At 50.0% G+C, this 13,323-nt stretch overlaps 1 protein-coding gene across 33 annotated transcripts in view; it reads left to right on the forward strand.

Annotated features, from left to right (window-relative positions):
* Positions 1-13,323, forward strand: part of PPP6R3 (protein phosphatase 6 regulatory subunit 3) — a 135,949-nt gene that overhangs the window by 64,769 nt on the left and 57,857 nt on the right. For 31 of the 33 annotated variants that reach the window (XM_019812796.3, XM_003993712.6, XM_023240162.2 and 28 more), the window contains 4 exons: positions 2,621-2,853; positions 7,428-7,614; positions 10,712-10,849; positions 12,970-13,035. In XM_019812796.3, the coding sequence (XP_019668355.1) occupies positions 2,627-2,853; positions 7,428-7,614; positions 10,712-10,849; positions 12,970-13,035 (618 nt within the window). In that variant the 5' untranslated portion in view covers positions 2,621-2,626. Of the gene's footprint in view, positions 1-2,620; positions 2,854-3,163; positions 3,454-7,427; positions 7,615-10,711; positions 10,850-12,969; positions 13,036-13,323 lie in introns of those variants that run through there. The other 2 variants (XM_019812801.3, XM_019812802.3) reach the window with 2 other exon arrangements.

Consider the following 13,323-nt stretch of genomic DNA (forward strand, 5'->3'; position numbering starts at 1 on the left):
AAAATAAGCACAAACTCATCTGATGTCAGTGGAGCGTTGGAAAATATTTGAATACACCTGTAGCTCTTCCGTCAGTGACTTCACTAAAGTACTTACAATAAGTAAAGTGAACTGTTCTTTCAGTTTGTAGGCATCCCGGGATCGAACTTTCATGATCAACTGTGAGGCCAAGGTGTACTGACGTGGATGGTTACTTTTTTTGGCCTTCTGTAAGGTGCCTTTGCTCCGTGAGCCGAACGAGAGCTCCATTATCTGTCCCAAGTGCCCATATCTGCCCTTCAGAACAGTGCGGATTAATGTGTGCTCGGAGCCCGAACACGGCCTGGGACTTGTGTGCTGGGGCTGTGCGAGAACACAGCTGTTTTCATGCCCGTACACTTCGGTTCCAAGTCTGAGGCAGAGCGGTAGAGCGTACAGGTTTTAGGATTTGTGGTTCAAACTCCCGGATGAATGAGCCGTGTTGCTCCGGCAGAAGCTTGGTAGACGGTGCTGACGGCGTTACCCTGGGGAGCTTCCTTCTTTCCTCCTTTGCAGTGAGCTTTTGCTGTCGTTTTGTCTTTTTTCACGTTGTCAATTTTATTAGGGCAAAATGGCATAATAACGCCTTTTCTGTTTGCCATTTTCCACAGTCTGAAAACCAGAAAAGCATTTATGGTTTTATCGATTTCCACCATCTTTTCCCCCGAAGTTCCTTACCAGGGATCTATCACCTTTGCCCTGTTTCCTTTGTCATCGGCTCAGTAGCAGAAGTAGGTTGCTCTTGTGTTTGAAGTATCCGTTTCTGTCCTTCGCTGGCAAGGGTTATAGTCGCAGCGAGCGCTCCGCCCCGCTCCTGGTCCTGGAGCAGAGAGGTCACTCGCTGGTGTGGCATGGGGGCAGTTGCCGACCGTGCTGGGAGTTGTGACGCTGCCCTTTTAGCGTGTTCTGTGACGTCTTCTGTACATAATGGGAGGTGGCGATGCCTTATTCTTGTGCCGTCCCCCGAGCTTCGTGGTGAACGTGTCCCCGTGCAGGTGCCCCGCCGCCGCTCTGCTTTCCGTGAACTGTCAGGGTAGCCCCTCTGCCCACTGTGTCTTCCTCGTGCTGCTGACTGGTGTGAGCTTATGTGTGCCTTTTGAAACATAGAGAATTTTTTTTTTAAGCAGGGACAACTTTTATAACATCATATTTCATAATCTTCCCTAAAACCTGTTCCCTTAAGGAGTCTTTTTTTTTTTTTTTTTAAAGATTCCTTAAGACTGCTTATATTTTAAACTCCCATGATCGTCCACTTAATAGTCAAGTCACATGAAGTGGGTGTACTTTTCCATGTCCCTGAGTAACCTGCCATGGTGCACAGTCTTCTGTGCCTGGATCGATCGGTGTGACTGGCTGTATAACTAAAACTTGCCCTCCGTGATCTCTGATTTAAAAAATTTTTTGGACGGATGTGCCTGAAAATACTAAATACTCCTACCTGATCTAATATGGATGATTTAGCAAAAATAAGTAGTTCTCAGAATGTTATGTGTGCTATACATAGGTTGTGACCTTTGCAGCTGCCTGCCTTCTACCTAGGCTCTTCCAGCACAGGATTTTGCACGCGCGGGCGTGGGGATTAACGTGGTTTTCAGTGATCACGGTAACGGGCCACTGCCCTGGGTGGGTGGTAGAGCCGCAGTTGATCGGTAGGTTTGGCTTTGTCGGTGGGGGGCGGGGAGGGGGTGTTACAGGAAGTAAGTGTGTGTCTCACCAAACCCCGGCTCCGGAATTCTGCAGTGAGCATCTTGGACCCACAAGAATGACTTTTGAATAGTCCTGACCCTAATCAGGACTTTTGTTTGATGCTGTCATCTTGTCACGTGTTGCTCAAAAGTGGCATCTGAGAGCGTCTTGTTGCGGCAGCTGCGGATTACATAGTGACTCTGTGTTTCCTGTTTCCAGTTGTAACCAGTGAGGACCTCGTGTGACTCTGCAGATGGCCGTGCCCTCGCTGTTGAGGAGGGGTGGGAGGGCGAGGAGCGGGGAGTATACATGTGGCACGGTCAGTGTCAGATGGGTTTCCTGATAGCTGAGGGTGGCTCGTTTCCCTAACTCCTTAGCAACTAGCTTCCTCTTGTGTAGTTTCTTTGTGAAGAATGACACGGATCTGATCGTTTTAGGACTCTCAGCTGCGAAAGTGCTGCTTTGTGGTGGTTATTTACTTAATTCTTTCATACTCCGAAGAATGCCGGACGCTTTGGTCAAGTACTAGTCACTTGTTGCTGGAAGGTACTACCTCGGTGTCTGAATGTGCGCTTCCCCTGTAAGAGAGGGCTTACTTTCCTCCTTTCCCAGCATTACATTCTTAGCAAAGTATGGACGGCTTCATATTGTAGGTTGACATCATCCCAAGCTTTAGCGTTCTTTCAGCATTTTTAAGTCAAAATTTTTTGTTTTCAATAAAAATATTTTCTTTTCTGAGAAGGAAAAGCCCTGCGAATTTTACTTATTTAGACAAGTACCTTATAGGCTCGATATGAAACTTACTGTACTTATGTGATGCAAGTTAGCATTTTAGACTGTGAAACTAAGCTGAAATTTGAAAAGTTAATATGTAAAGTTGAAATTTTATTTGAAATACTCTCTGCGTTTTGTTTAGACCAGCATGTTTTGGAAATTTGATCTTCATTCATCATCCCACATAGACACACTTCTAGAAAGAGAAGATGTAACACTGAAGGAGTTAATGGATGAGGAAGATGTTTTACAGGAATGTAAAGCTCAGAACCGCAAACTTATAGAGTTTCTGTTAAAAGCAGAATGTCTCGAAGATTTAGTCTCATTCATTATAGAAGAACCACCTCAAGACATGGATGAAAAGATCAGATACAAGTAAGAAAATTCAATCTTCTCTTGAGGGTGGGACTGAAGTGAAGTGGGGTAGAATCTTATCCTTGTCCAGCAATTCCCCAGGGCCGTCGTAGACCATTTAGAGTGTTAAGATGGTCAAGAGTGACAGACTCGGTGGAGCATGTAATCCATTCTAGAACCAAGTCCAGTGAAATCATAGGGGTTTAAAAAGGAGTGTTCTAAATTGCAGTCAGAAGGCTTTGTGGCAGGGCAACGTGCTTTGTAAACAGTGATGAAGTTTCTTAAAATAGTAAGACGATTCAAGTAAGTATTTTCTCTTCTTTGCAAATAGGAAGCTAGAGATTACGTGACTGCCCGAGATCATATGGCAGATCTAAGCCAGAGCTTGGGTTATGAAGACCGTTACTGATCAAATAAATTCTGACCTTCGTTAACTTCAGGGAACGGGGTCTTGGTGAACGTGAGTGGAGCTAAATTTAACTAGCTAGCGCCTTGGATCACCGTGGCGAGTTTACGTCCTCATCACTAGTTTCATCTGCTTACGGCAGAGCAGTAGTGCGCCGGGGTCCTTTATCCCTGTGTCTTGACCGCACTTGGACTGCACACTCCTACCAACTCCTGGTGAGCACTCCGTGTGTATTTAAAGTACCTAGGTCTCAGGGAGCCGTCCCTCCATGTCCAACTGTGTTGAAAGATTTGACTCCGTACCCCCCCACACCCGCCCCCCAAAATAGGACGGATTCGGGAACAAAAAGCCATTGATTCTGCATTAAATAAACTTAACGGAATAGGAGGAATTAAGGCTTTTAGTAGATCCTTCTTTGCCCTTTCTCCCCCAGTCTGTTCTTCTTTTCAGATATCTTTTTATTTCTTTCTGGGGAGAATTTTGCTGTCAGAGAAATAATACTTATTAATGCCTTCAAGTTGCTAGCGACTTGGACCTTCGAGGAGGTGAGGTTATGTTCTCTGCCGGCCATTAAGATTGACAGTTAGCATTGGTGACAGCCTCTGCTCAGGTCGGTGCCCCGAAAAGGAAGAGGAAAGAAATTTCGCGGCAGGAGCACTGGCGCACTCGCGTCCCCCAGAAGCCGTTTTGGAATTCCCTTCACGGTCAACAACCCGCACGTGTGGGTGCCGCTCGCCTGGGGCTTGTCCTGGCGGGAGCCAGTGCGCTGCGGGCTTCGCACCCAGCCCACCTGGGAGGGGTGTCGACCTCCCCTCTTGGAACGCCTGAGCCAAAGGGCTTACCCTTCTGGGTCGGTTTCCTCACCTGCCGAACGAAGCTAATACCTCTGTGACTGGGAAGAGCAGGCACAGCACGTCTTCTGGAAGGTGCTTAGTTCACCGAAAAGTAGTCACGGCTTCTGTAGTACCGCCATGCTGGTGTTCTGTTGTGTTCCCTTTGAGGTTGCGAGAGCAGCTGTGCCTCCCTGGCCTTGTGGCCTTCCGGATGGCACCGTCTTGAGGGAGCTTGACTTGAGCTGGGCAGGTGAGTTCTCCGCTGTAGTTCTGGCCTGGGAGGAGCCACAGGCCGTGCGTAAGGTACACAATACACATAGCTAGATGCGCAGCGGGGTGTTTCAGATGGGACCTGAAAGCTCTTGGGGGTTAAGGTCGACTTAGAGTCATCTCAGGAAATTTAGACTAGTGTTTTATAGAGTCTGGGTGATGGAGTGATTTCTGTGTTTTGTGAACCTCATAACTGTATTAGTCACACATGTGGATTGAACTCATCACTGTTCTAAGCTGATGATCATACACAAGGTGTTAAAGGTTTGTCATTCTGTGCTAACCTTTTTAATTTTAATGACAGATACCTCCGTCCTAAACTATTTAGCAGAAATTTGATCCAGCAGAACTTTAAGCCTCGGTTCCTAAGTAGTATAATAAATCCTAAAGCTAAGGTGCTGCTGTTTGGGTCAAGGTTCCCGCAGAGGGGCTGGGGGCAAGAGGAGACCAGGAGGGGCTGCCGCCCTGAAGGCCAAGGGAAGCCAGGCTTCGGGAAGGAGAGATGGGACAAGTGGGTCGGGGCCGCTGCGCACAGGCCCCGTGACCGTTGGTGTCCGCAGCACAGAGCACGTGGGCCCCGGCATCGTGGGTTCTCTGGAGGGGCGGAGGGGAGAGCCCGGTCGGCAGCTCTCTGAGGAGGAACTGGCGGCAAAGCAGAGACAGCTCTTCTGACTAGTTTCCCTGGAAAGGAGGAGAGAGAGCAAGTGGGCGCTGCAGGCAGATAGGAGTGAGGAGAGGTGTGCTGGTGGTGTCCTCCCCGGTGGGAGAAGTAGTGGGGGGTTTCTGTGCCGGTGAGGCCATGTGCAGTCCAGTGGGAAATGACGGGGCAGAGGGAGGGAGCCATCCAGGGACGTGCTGTGCCTAAGCAGGCGGGAGGCCGTGTGGTCAGAAGGACAAGGGGAGGGAGACTTTAGGAGCAGAGTCGGCCCTGGGGATGGGGAGGAGGAAGGAGCCCAGATGTAGGTGGGGCTGTAGCTACAGAGGAATCGGGGGTCAGAGCCTGTGCTGGGGCCGGGGGGGCGGGGAGGGTGGCGCTTGCCACAGGGTGGGATGGCGGGGGTCTTGGGGTGTTTTAGAAGCTTGTTTAATGTTTGAGAGGTAGGGAAGGGGAGAGAGAGAGGACCCCAGCCTGTCCAGAACCAGGACCTTGAGCCTTTCGTATAGTGCCCAGGCCCATACATGTGCCTCTTTATCTAGGTCATGTGTCTCAGTCACTGTGCAAAAACAGGTGAAAAATTCATTGAAAAAAGTTTTTAAATGCCTGTGGCCTCTTCTGGACCTCGTGTGTCAGAATTTGGAGAATACACGCTACACGTTTGGTTTGCGGCCACGGTTGAGGCCACTACCTTTTACCGGTCCTTTATTTGCCAGCAATTTCAAATTGGGGTAATCGAGACAACGTTCCCCCAACATCGTCCCCCAGTGTTCCCCGTAGTAGCATTTCGGAAGTTTTGTAAAGTGGAAAATATAGAGGAATAAAAACCGTTAGCTTTTGTTTATTCCAGGCCTCCTTCCCAGTATTTCGTATGTCATATCCTTCCACGTGAGGTAAATGCTGTTATCTTAATTTTGCAGACTTGGAAACTGAGGCCCAGGGAGGCTAAGGAACGTGCCCAAGGTCATGCAGCTTGTAAGTGGTAGAGGTGGAGTCTGAACCTAGGCGGTGCGACTCCAGAAGCTGCACCTGCACCCCGTGCATGATCCTGCCCCTGGCACAACGGTGACTTTATGTTGTGGCGTCTTTGAGCCCGTATGTTCCACAGAGTAGGAGAGAGAGACTTTAACTTGAGCCACAGAAGAGAGCCGTTTGATAATATGATCTTGATGCCCACACGCCTTCCAGTTCTGTTGTCTGTCTTTTCCCTACAAAGGTTCTTCTGGGGACACTCTTCTTGTTCTGTTCCGTCTCCCGACCTCACCCCAGACCCTCGCAGAGGCTGCGGCTATTCTGGTGTGCCAGGGGCCTCGCAGCAGGCAGCCCTTGGGCGCCTCGAGGCGTGTGTTGTGTGTTCTAGACTGCAGTCCTTCCCTCTTTCTTGTCCTACAGCCACTTGTGGCTGTTCTGTTACCTCCCTATCCTGGTCAGCCTTTGACTTGCCACTCCAGAGGACTAGTTGGTTCTGGATCCTGGCTGCTTGACGGGGCGGAAGTAAGAGCAGAGAAGTGAGCTTGGGGCTAGAACAGCCGTGGCGTCTCCATTTGTTGCCATTGAAAACAGACGGGAAACTGGTAAAAGGAGTGAGTGGAGAAAACGGATCAGCTGTCTGGTTTTCAGAGAGAGAGAGTGCTCTGGTGGGCAGAGGCAAGCATGCTTTCGGGGTGCAGGTGTTTCCAGGGCCGTAGGGTCTGCGGAGAGGTCTGCGTCCCACAGCAGCGAGGTCTGACGGGGGCTGATCCTGGACCACCTTGCAAGGCTGGCTTGGAGAGCTCTTTTCCCGTGTGCCGTATCTCCACTTGGGTAGCTAGCTCAGGCTGACATCCACCTCTCCACTTCCCTATGTTACAAGATTTGTTCTCTTAAGATGTGACCTGGACTGGACACTTGGTAAGCGCCCCCAAAACAGCTTTCTGGTACCATTTGCACCCCATGTGAAAATAGGCGTGGCCGGTCTCGGAACCTGCATGTGTCTTGAGCGAGTACTTACAAGGTGCTGTGTGCAGGGCGGTTTCCTGGACACCAGCGTCCCCCGTGGTCGTCCTACAAGCCGGGCCACTTCCCACGTCAGAGCAGGCTGCTCGGGGCTGCAGCCCGAGGCTCTTAGCTGCCGCATCTCGCCAGGCCTGTCCTGTGGGAGAAGGCCCACGCCCTGCGGCGTGGCCTCCCCAGGCTCCCGAGCCCTGGCTGTGCTCTAGTTTTGTTGGGGAAAACGTATCCTGTTACAGCTTGCTTTAGAAGTAATTTTTGAGACACGGTAGAAAATTCACTTTCATCTACAGGTTGGACAGAATGGATTGACATGCTTTTCTAATTCCCAAAGGTGATTTTGTTTTTCACAAAATTTTAGGAAGCCTTTCTGATTTGTGTTTTTACTTTATGTCATGAAACTGTTAATACAGATGATGATACAAGTGTCCTGTTCTTCTAGGTACCCAAATATATCTTGTGAGTTGCTCACTTCTGATGTCTCCCAGATGAATGATAGACTGGGAGAAGATGAGTCCTTGCTAATGAAATTATATAGCTTCCTCCTAAACGATTCCCCCTTGAACCCACTACTTGCCAGTTTCTTCAGCAAGGTGCTAAGTATTCTTATCAGCAGAAAACCAGAACAGGTAAATATTATTTTCTACAAGGTAAGTATTAGGGCTGATCATCCCCCTGAGATGATCCCCCAGTCATTTTGTTGCTTCAGTGTTCTGAGTGTGCCGTAAGTCCAGGTTCTGTAGAGGAAGAGTATACTTGAAATATACTGACTTACCACCGATTCACACGTTAATGAGCGTGTTCCCACTTGACATGTTCTTTTCCCAGTGCCCCACAGCTCCGTTTTTTGCTTTACTTTGGTTTCCTCTTTTGACATATTTGGAGCATGAGAATGTGGGGTGTCCATCTGCGAAGGTAGCGAGCGGCGTGGCTCCTACCGAGTGGTTGAAGGGTCGTAGTGACTCTGGCAAAGTAAAATTTTAATTATCATTATTATTTATTTTTGCGTTCCCCTAATGATGAGCACAACAGATGAGGCTTTAAATCAAAAAGCTTTTCTAGAAATGTAATTGATGGTTAGTTTATGCCAATGGTCTGATTCCACTCGAAAACTTAAGTGTTTAGCGTGAGACGTCTCTGTTCAGACTGCTGTTCCTGTCCAGTAGCGCTGGGGGCAGAAATTCCTACGTTACTATTGTGGCAGGAACCTCCCCCTCCCGTCCCCCCTCCCCAAACCCTCACGTCTGTTTTTGTTCCTAAACAATTCAGATCCGCGTGGGAAATTTGTATTCTAAGGATCTGTGGCATGTGTAGTGGTTCTCAAAGTAGGGTTCCTGGACATGAGTGCCACCTGAGAATTTGTTAGAAATGCAAGTTCTAACCACCTCACACCTAATGGATCAGACACTCTGGGGGTGGGGCCCAGCGATCTGGGATTTTTAATAAGCCTTCTTGGATGACTCTGATGACAATTTGAGAATCACAGCTGTGGTGGATATTGGTGTGAAAAAGGACGTGCTTACCAGGAGATTACGATCCGCTTACGGAAACACGCACCCAAGGAGCCACGAGGGCCTCGACGCTCAAGTACAGACAGATCTGCCAGAGAGCAGCGAGCAAGGGTGTGATGACCGGGTGCAGTTGGTCCAGCCGGCCGGGCCTGGCCTCCTTCCTGATGGAAAACAGGCTCCGTGACCCATCCTTGCTGTCAGCAGAGGGTTGAAGCTATTTTAGGCCCAGTCCGTCTGTCTGTGCCAAGGCAGAGTTTAGAAAGACGAGGTTGTTCTCTTCACGTTCTTAATTAAGCAGCATTACCCTCCTAAATGAGTCGGGATTGAAGTTCTCTTTTCTTAAAGAGTGAATCCCCAGTCATGATCACTGTAACCCAGGTTGTCGTTCCCTGTTCTGCCTGCTGGGGAGAAGTGACAGCGCTGCTGGGTCTTATCCCATCAGCCCCAGTTACTCCTGGTCCTTTCGGATGGTTGTAGCCATTATCGAAACAGGTCTTTACACCTTCGTCGTGCCTTTTCTTTTCCCTCTGTGCTGGGGGAGTCCGAATCCCCGGGTCCCGGTTCTCACCAGACCTTCACTGTAGAGCCAGAACGCGCTGGAAGCTTTCTGGGACTCAGCATTTGCACGGCCTTCCAGGTCAGACCTCTCTGTGCAGAGGTGACGGCACGTGCCGATTAAATGCTGAGAGACGGGCCTGGCCGCTCTGTTGTTTGTTGTGCTTCTTGGCTTAGGACTCTGAGTGGAGTCACCCCTGCTCTTCTCGCTGTAGGAAGAGCTCAAACCTAGCGCCTCTCTCTCCCGTTGAGAGCTAAGAGTGTGAACGAAGGTGTCCCATCACATGATACGTTATTAGGAAGGGGCTGTGCAGCTGCAGGTGACGAAAACCACGTCGACTCCGTCTGGCTTAACCGACACGGACGTTCGTTCGCTCACGGGGCAGGAAGTCGAGCCGTGGGACGCCTTCCGTGTTGGGGGCTCGCACGTCAGGAGTGTCCTCCTCCGTCTAGGACGTGTTGCCGTCCTGGCTCTGCTGGCCACGGCACTGGCTGCAGTTCGTGCCTTGGGGCCCCACGTCCGGCGCCTTGCCACTGAATCCTGCAGTATTTGGGGCACATCTGACTTTTTCCTCTTTGCTCCTCTCCTCGTGCTTTTAAAAACCGTGTGACTCAGCTGTGAGTGGATTAACTTCTTGAAAGTTTCTGTTACAACGTGTCTAGAGAAGCAACGTATGATGGTTAGTCCTGCACTTGTGCCCGGTGGTGTGGAGCGGTTTCTGTCATCCCTGGCTCTTAGGCTTCTCCACGTGGGACAGTGGCAGGACTGTGGCTTTTGTGGCATACAGATCTAAGTTTAAACCTCAGGGCAGCCGCGGTTTGGCCCTGGCGACATACTGAACTGGTCTGCGCCTCGGTTTCCTCATCTGTAACGCCGAGTGGGGCAGCCTCACCTCGAGGGCTCTCGAGAGGTTTCGGTGAGATTAGCGGCTGCCACACTGGTCGTGTTGCTTCTGGGACTTGTGAAGGGACCCCGGGTGGCTCCGGACAGGAGGCGCAGCAGGGTGTGCAGGACAGAACCAGCTCCCTCTTCTGGCACAGAAGAGAGACCCAGGTGGCCTCTGGGTGTTTCCACGTCCCTTCTGTGTAGCCGCCCGTCCCTCCCTCACCCCCTCCCTGTGGGAACCCGGTCAGGTGAACCCAGATGAAACCCAGATATGATGTTTCTCTAGCAGGTCACTTAGCCACTTAGACTGACGTAGAAATGCTTTTTGCTTTGAATTTTTTTTCTTAACTTGCTGGAGTCTAATTAGGATTTTGAATATTCTGCATTTCCGTGCAAAGTCTAATGGACTTATATTTATGTCCATAAACTGTTAAATGGTATATTCTCATGCTCATTATTAGGGTATTAAATTCTTTATCCTTATTCTTTGAAAGTTAGTAATGACAGTGAACAGAAAAAGACTCTGTTATGATGTGTTTATATTAAGGAATGCGTGATACTTGGGGAGATTTTTTTCCTGAGGGGTTTGCGTACTGTAACAGCCAGCAGCTCTCCGGTTTTATGTCTGATGACTGACTCCGTGTCTGCCAGTCCTCGGCGGAAGGTGGTGGTGGGCTCTGAGGGGGCGGGTCCGGGGGTCAGGGCGGGGTAGGACCTAAAGTTGACAGTTCCGCCCATTTCCATGTCTTTCAGTTTCGGTTTGTTCTCCTCTAGATCGTGGATTTCTTAAAGAAGAAACGTGATTTTGTAGACCTTATTATAAAGCACATAGGAACTTCGGCCATCATGGATTTGTTGCTCAGGCTCCTGACGTGCATCGAGCCTCCGCAGCCCAGGCAGGATGTTCTGAATGTGAGTAGAATCATGACCCCCGCACCGGGGCTGCTGGGAGCTGGGAGCCCGGAGGGATTCCAGCAGGTTGGGAGAGGAGAGTTGTCTGGGAAACCGGGGCAGGGGTGAGGGGTGGGGGGAGAGGGCAGGGGGAGGAAGGAAGGTCGTTCGTAGGAAGAGATTCAGGTTTTGCAGGATGGGTTTTCCAGGTGTGCACATCTGTAGGTGCCTGGGATGCTTTGGGAGGGGCTCTCCAGCCTTTGCCGGTTTGTTTCTCGGCGGGACGGGTCGAGGATGGGTCTTAGAGCTGCCCTGGTGCGAGCGGAAGGTTGGGAGTGAGAAATCTCGTCTGCATCCGCTCCGCTCCACGGCGTCACCCTTGAGACCGTGGCCACCCTGCAGGGTCTGGCCGCAAGGACACGTGTGGCTGTTTCCAGGAAATCCGTCTTCACAAGTAACTTTCTTCTTGTGGGTAGTTAGGAGCGTGGGATAAGAGGGAGAATGGAGATTGATTTTCAAAAGCATACATTTTAGAATTCTGGTAGGTGATGATTCTCGGATCCGTGTGCCTCTCGAAGAGCTTTCTTAAGTGGAGTTTGGGTGGAACGAGTAACTTAAAGATGAAGTTCCTCACGGGCTCTTATCTTTGCCTGTTCTTCTTGTCTTCCGGCTCCTCCTCTCTCATTCTCTTCACTGCCTTCTTCCGGAACCTTCCCCAGTCCATTCCATCCTTAATACTCCACTTTGAACCTTAGCACTTACTTGTTTCTTTGAAGTCCGTTTTAGTGGCAATGCCTTTCTTAGTTTACATACGTATGTATTTTGAGAGAGAGCTCACGCGAGCAGGGGGGAAGGGCAGAGGGAGAGGGAGACACAAAATCCGAAGCAGGCTTCAGACCCTGAACTGACAGCACAGAGCCCTTTGCGGGGCTCGAACTCACAGACTATGAGATCATGACCTGAGCTGAAGTCGGACGCCTAACTGACCGAGCCACCCAGGCGCCCTGGAGTATTAAGTGCTTCCTAATGGATGTGGGGCAGGTTAGCTCACAGTCCTCAGTTTCCCTCCTTTTCCCTGGGTGGTCAGGACCCTCCGCCCCGTCCCCTCAGACATCACCCGGGAGCTCAGCTCCCCCCCCCCCCCCCCCCCCCCCCCCGCCCTGCTGAATCAAAGTCTGCGCTTGAGCAAGACACCCAGGAGGGGGATTCATGTCCCCGTTTTAAAACTGGTCTTAAAATTTGAAGTGGGACCTCTAGCTGTGTGCCCTGTGGTAGCTTCTTGTGCATTTCCTTTGGGCACCTCCCTCCTTGAGGACCAGACAGCTGGGCCTTCAGCAAAGTGTGTTTGATCTCTTGCCACCCGGCGCCACGCCTCCCCCCGTCCCCAGTCTCCTTTAACCTTTGGGTTTTGCTCGTTTGGGGGTTGTTTTTGTTTTTGTGTGTCCTTTCGCGGTTGCGAGTGCTTTGTTTGTTACGGTGTTCCTGTCCGTGCGCAACTAATACTCCACTAGCTGACTTGTGATTTCTTCTTCCTCACTCCTTTCCTCTTCCTGTTGGCAGTCCCAGCAGTACCTCACGTGTGGAGGGGAGATTGTTCTGGTCAGGATACCAGCTCTTTACGAACTCGTGACGGGGCAGACAAACTCTCCTGCTGTGGGGTACTGCCCCTGTGCTTCCTGTGGCTGCTTTGGTTTTGAGTCTGAAGGTTCATCATATGTTTTAACCCAGAGGCCTGATACCAAATACTGCTTTCGTCAGTGTTTCTGAAGCTGTCTGAAAGCGAAGATGTACATACTCTTATAGAAGATGTATAAATTCCACCTCCCCTCAACAGTCAGAACACAGACCCTTTTAGTGGGTGGTGTCTGAGAATTACTCTGTGGCCGAGAAGCTGATGGTAGAATTTCTATGTGTGGGAACTGTAATTTGGGGCATAGTTGGTACTGTTGGCTGCTGTTTAAATAATATATTCACTGGCATTTTCCTTGGGGGACTTTTAATTTCCTGTAGTGTTCAAAGTCCAGAGAAACCTGTAACATTCCACTTAAAATGTGATGGATATTTCCAAGTATGTTAATCTTCATTGGGGCTTGAACAAAAGCCACGCATTGCTATGATTACCTCTACAATGTGTTTTACAGTGGTTAAATGAGGAGCAAATTATCCAGAGGCTTGTGGAAATAGTTCATCCATCGCAAGAAGAAGACGTAAGTTCTCTTGTGCGACTGTAAACTTGATGTTCTTGTTTTGTTTTTTAAAAAGCAACCGTGTTTATGTGCACAGAACATAATTGTACGAGACGTGAAGGTAGAGGACAGGTGTTGTTAAGGTTGACCGTTTTCTAAACACTGAAGGGTTTAAAAAATACTGCATTTTCCTGTTGCCCAGAATTTTTCCGGAAATGTGGAAGACAGCAGGCCCCGGTTCCAGCACCGTCTCCCGGAGCTGGGATTTTGTGCTGCGTCTGCTCGCCTTTGCCGCAGACCTCCGTCCAC

The sequence above is a fragment of the Felis catus genome, chromosome D1, assembly GCF_018350175.1.
Source record: "Felis catus isolate Fca126 chromosome D1, F.catus_Fca126_mat1.0, whole genome shotgun sequence".
NCBI classification, from domain to species: domain Eukaryota; kingdom Metazoa; phylum Chordata; class Mammalia; order Carnivora; family Felidae; genus Felis; species Felis catus.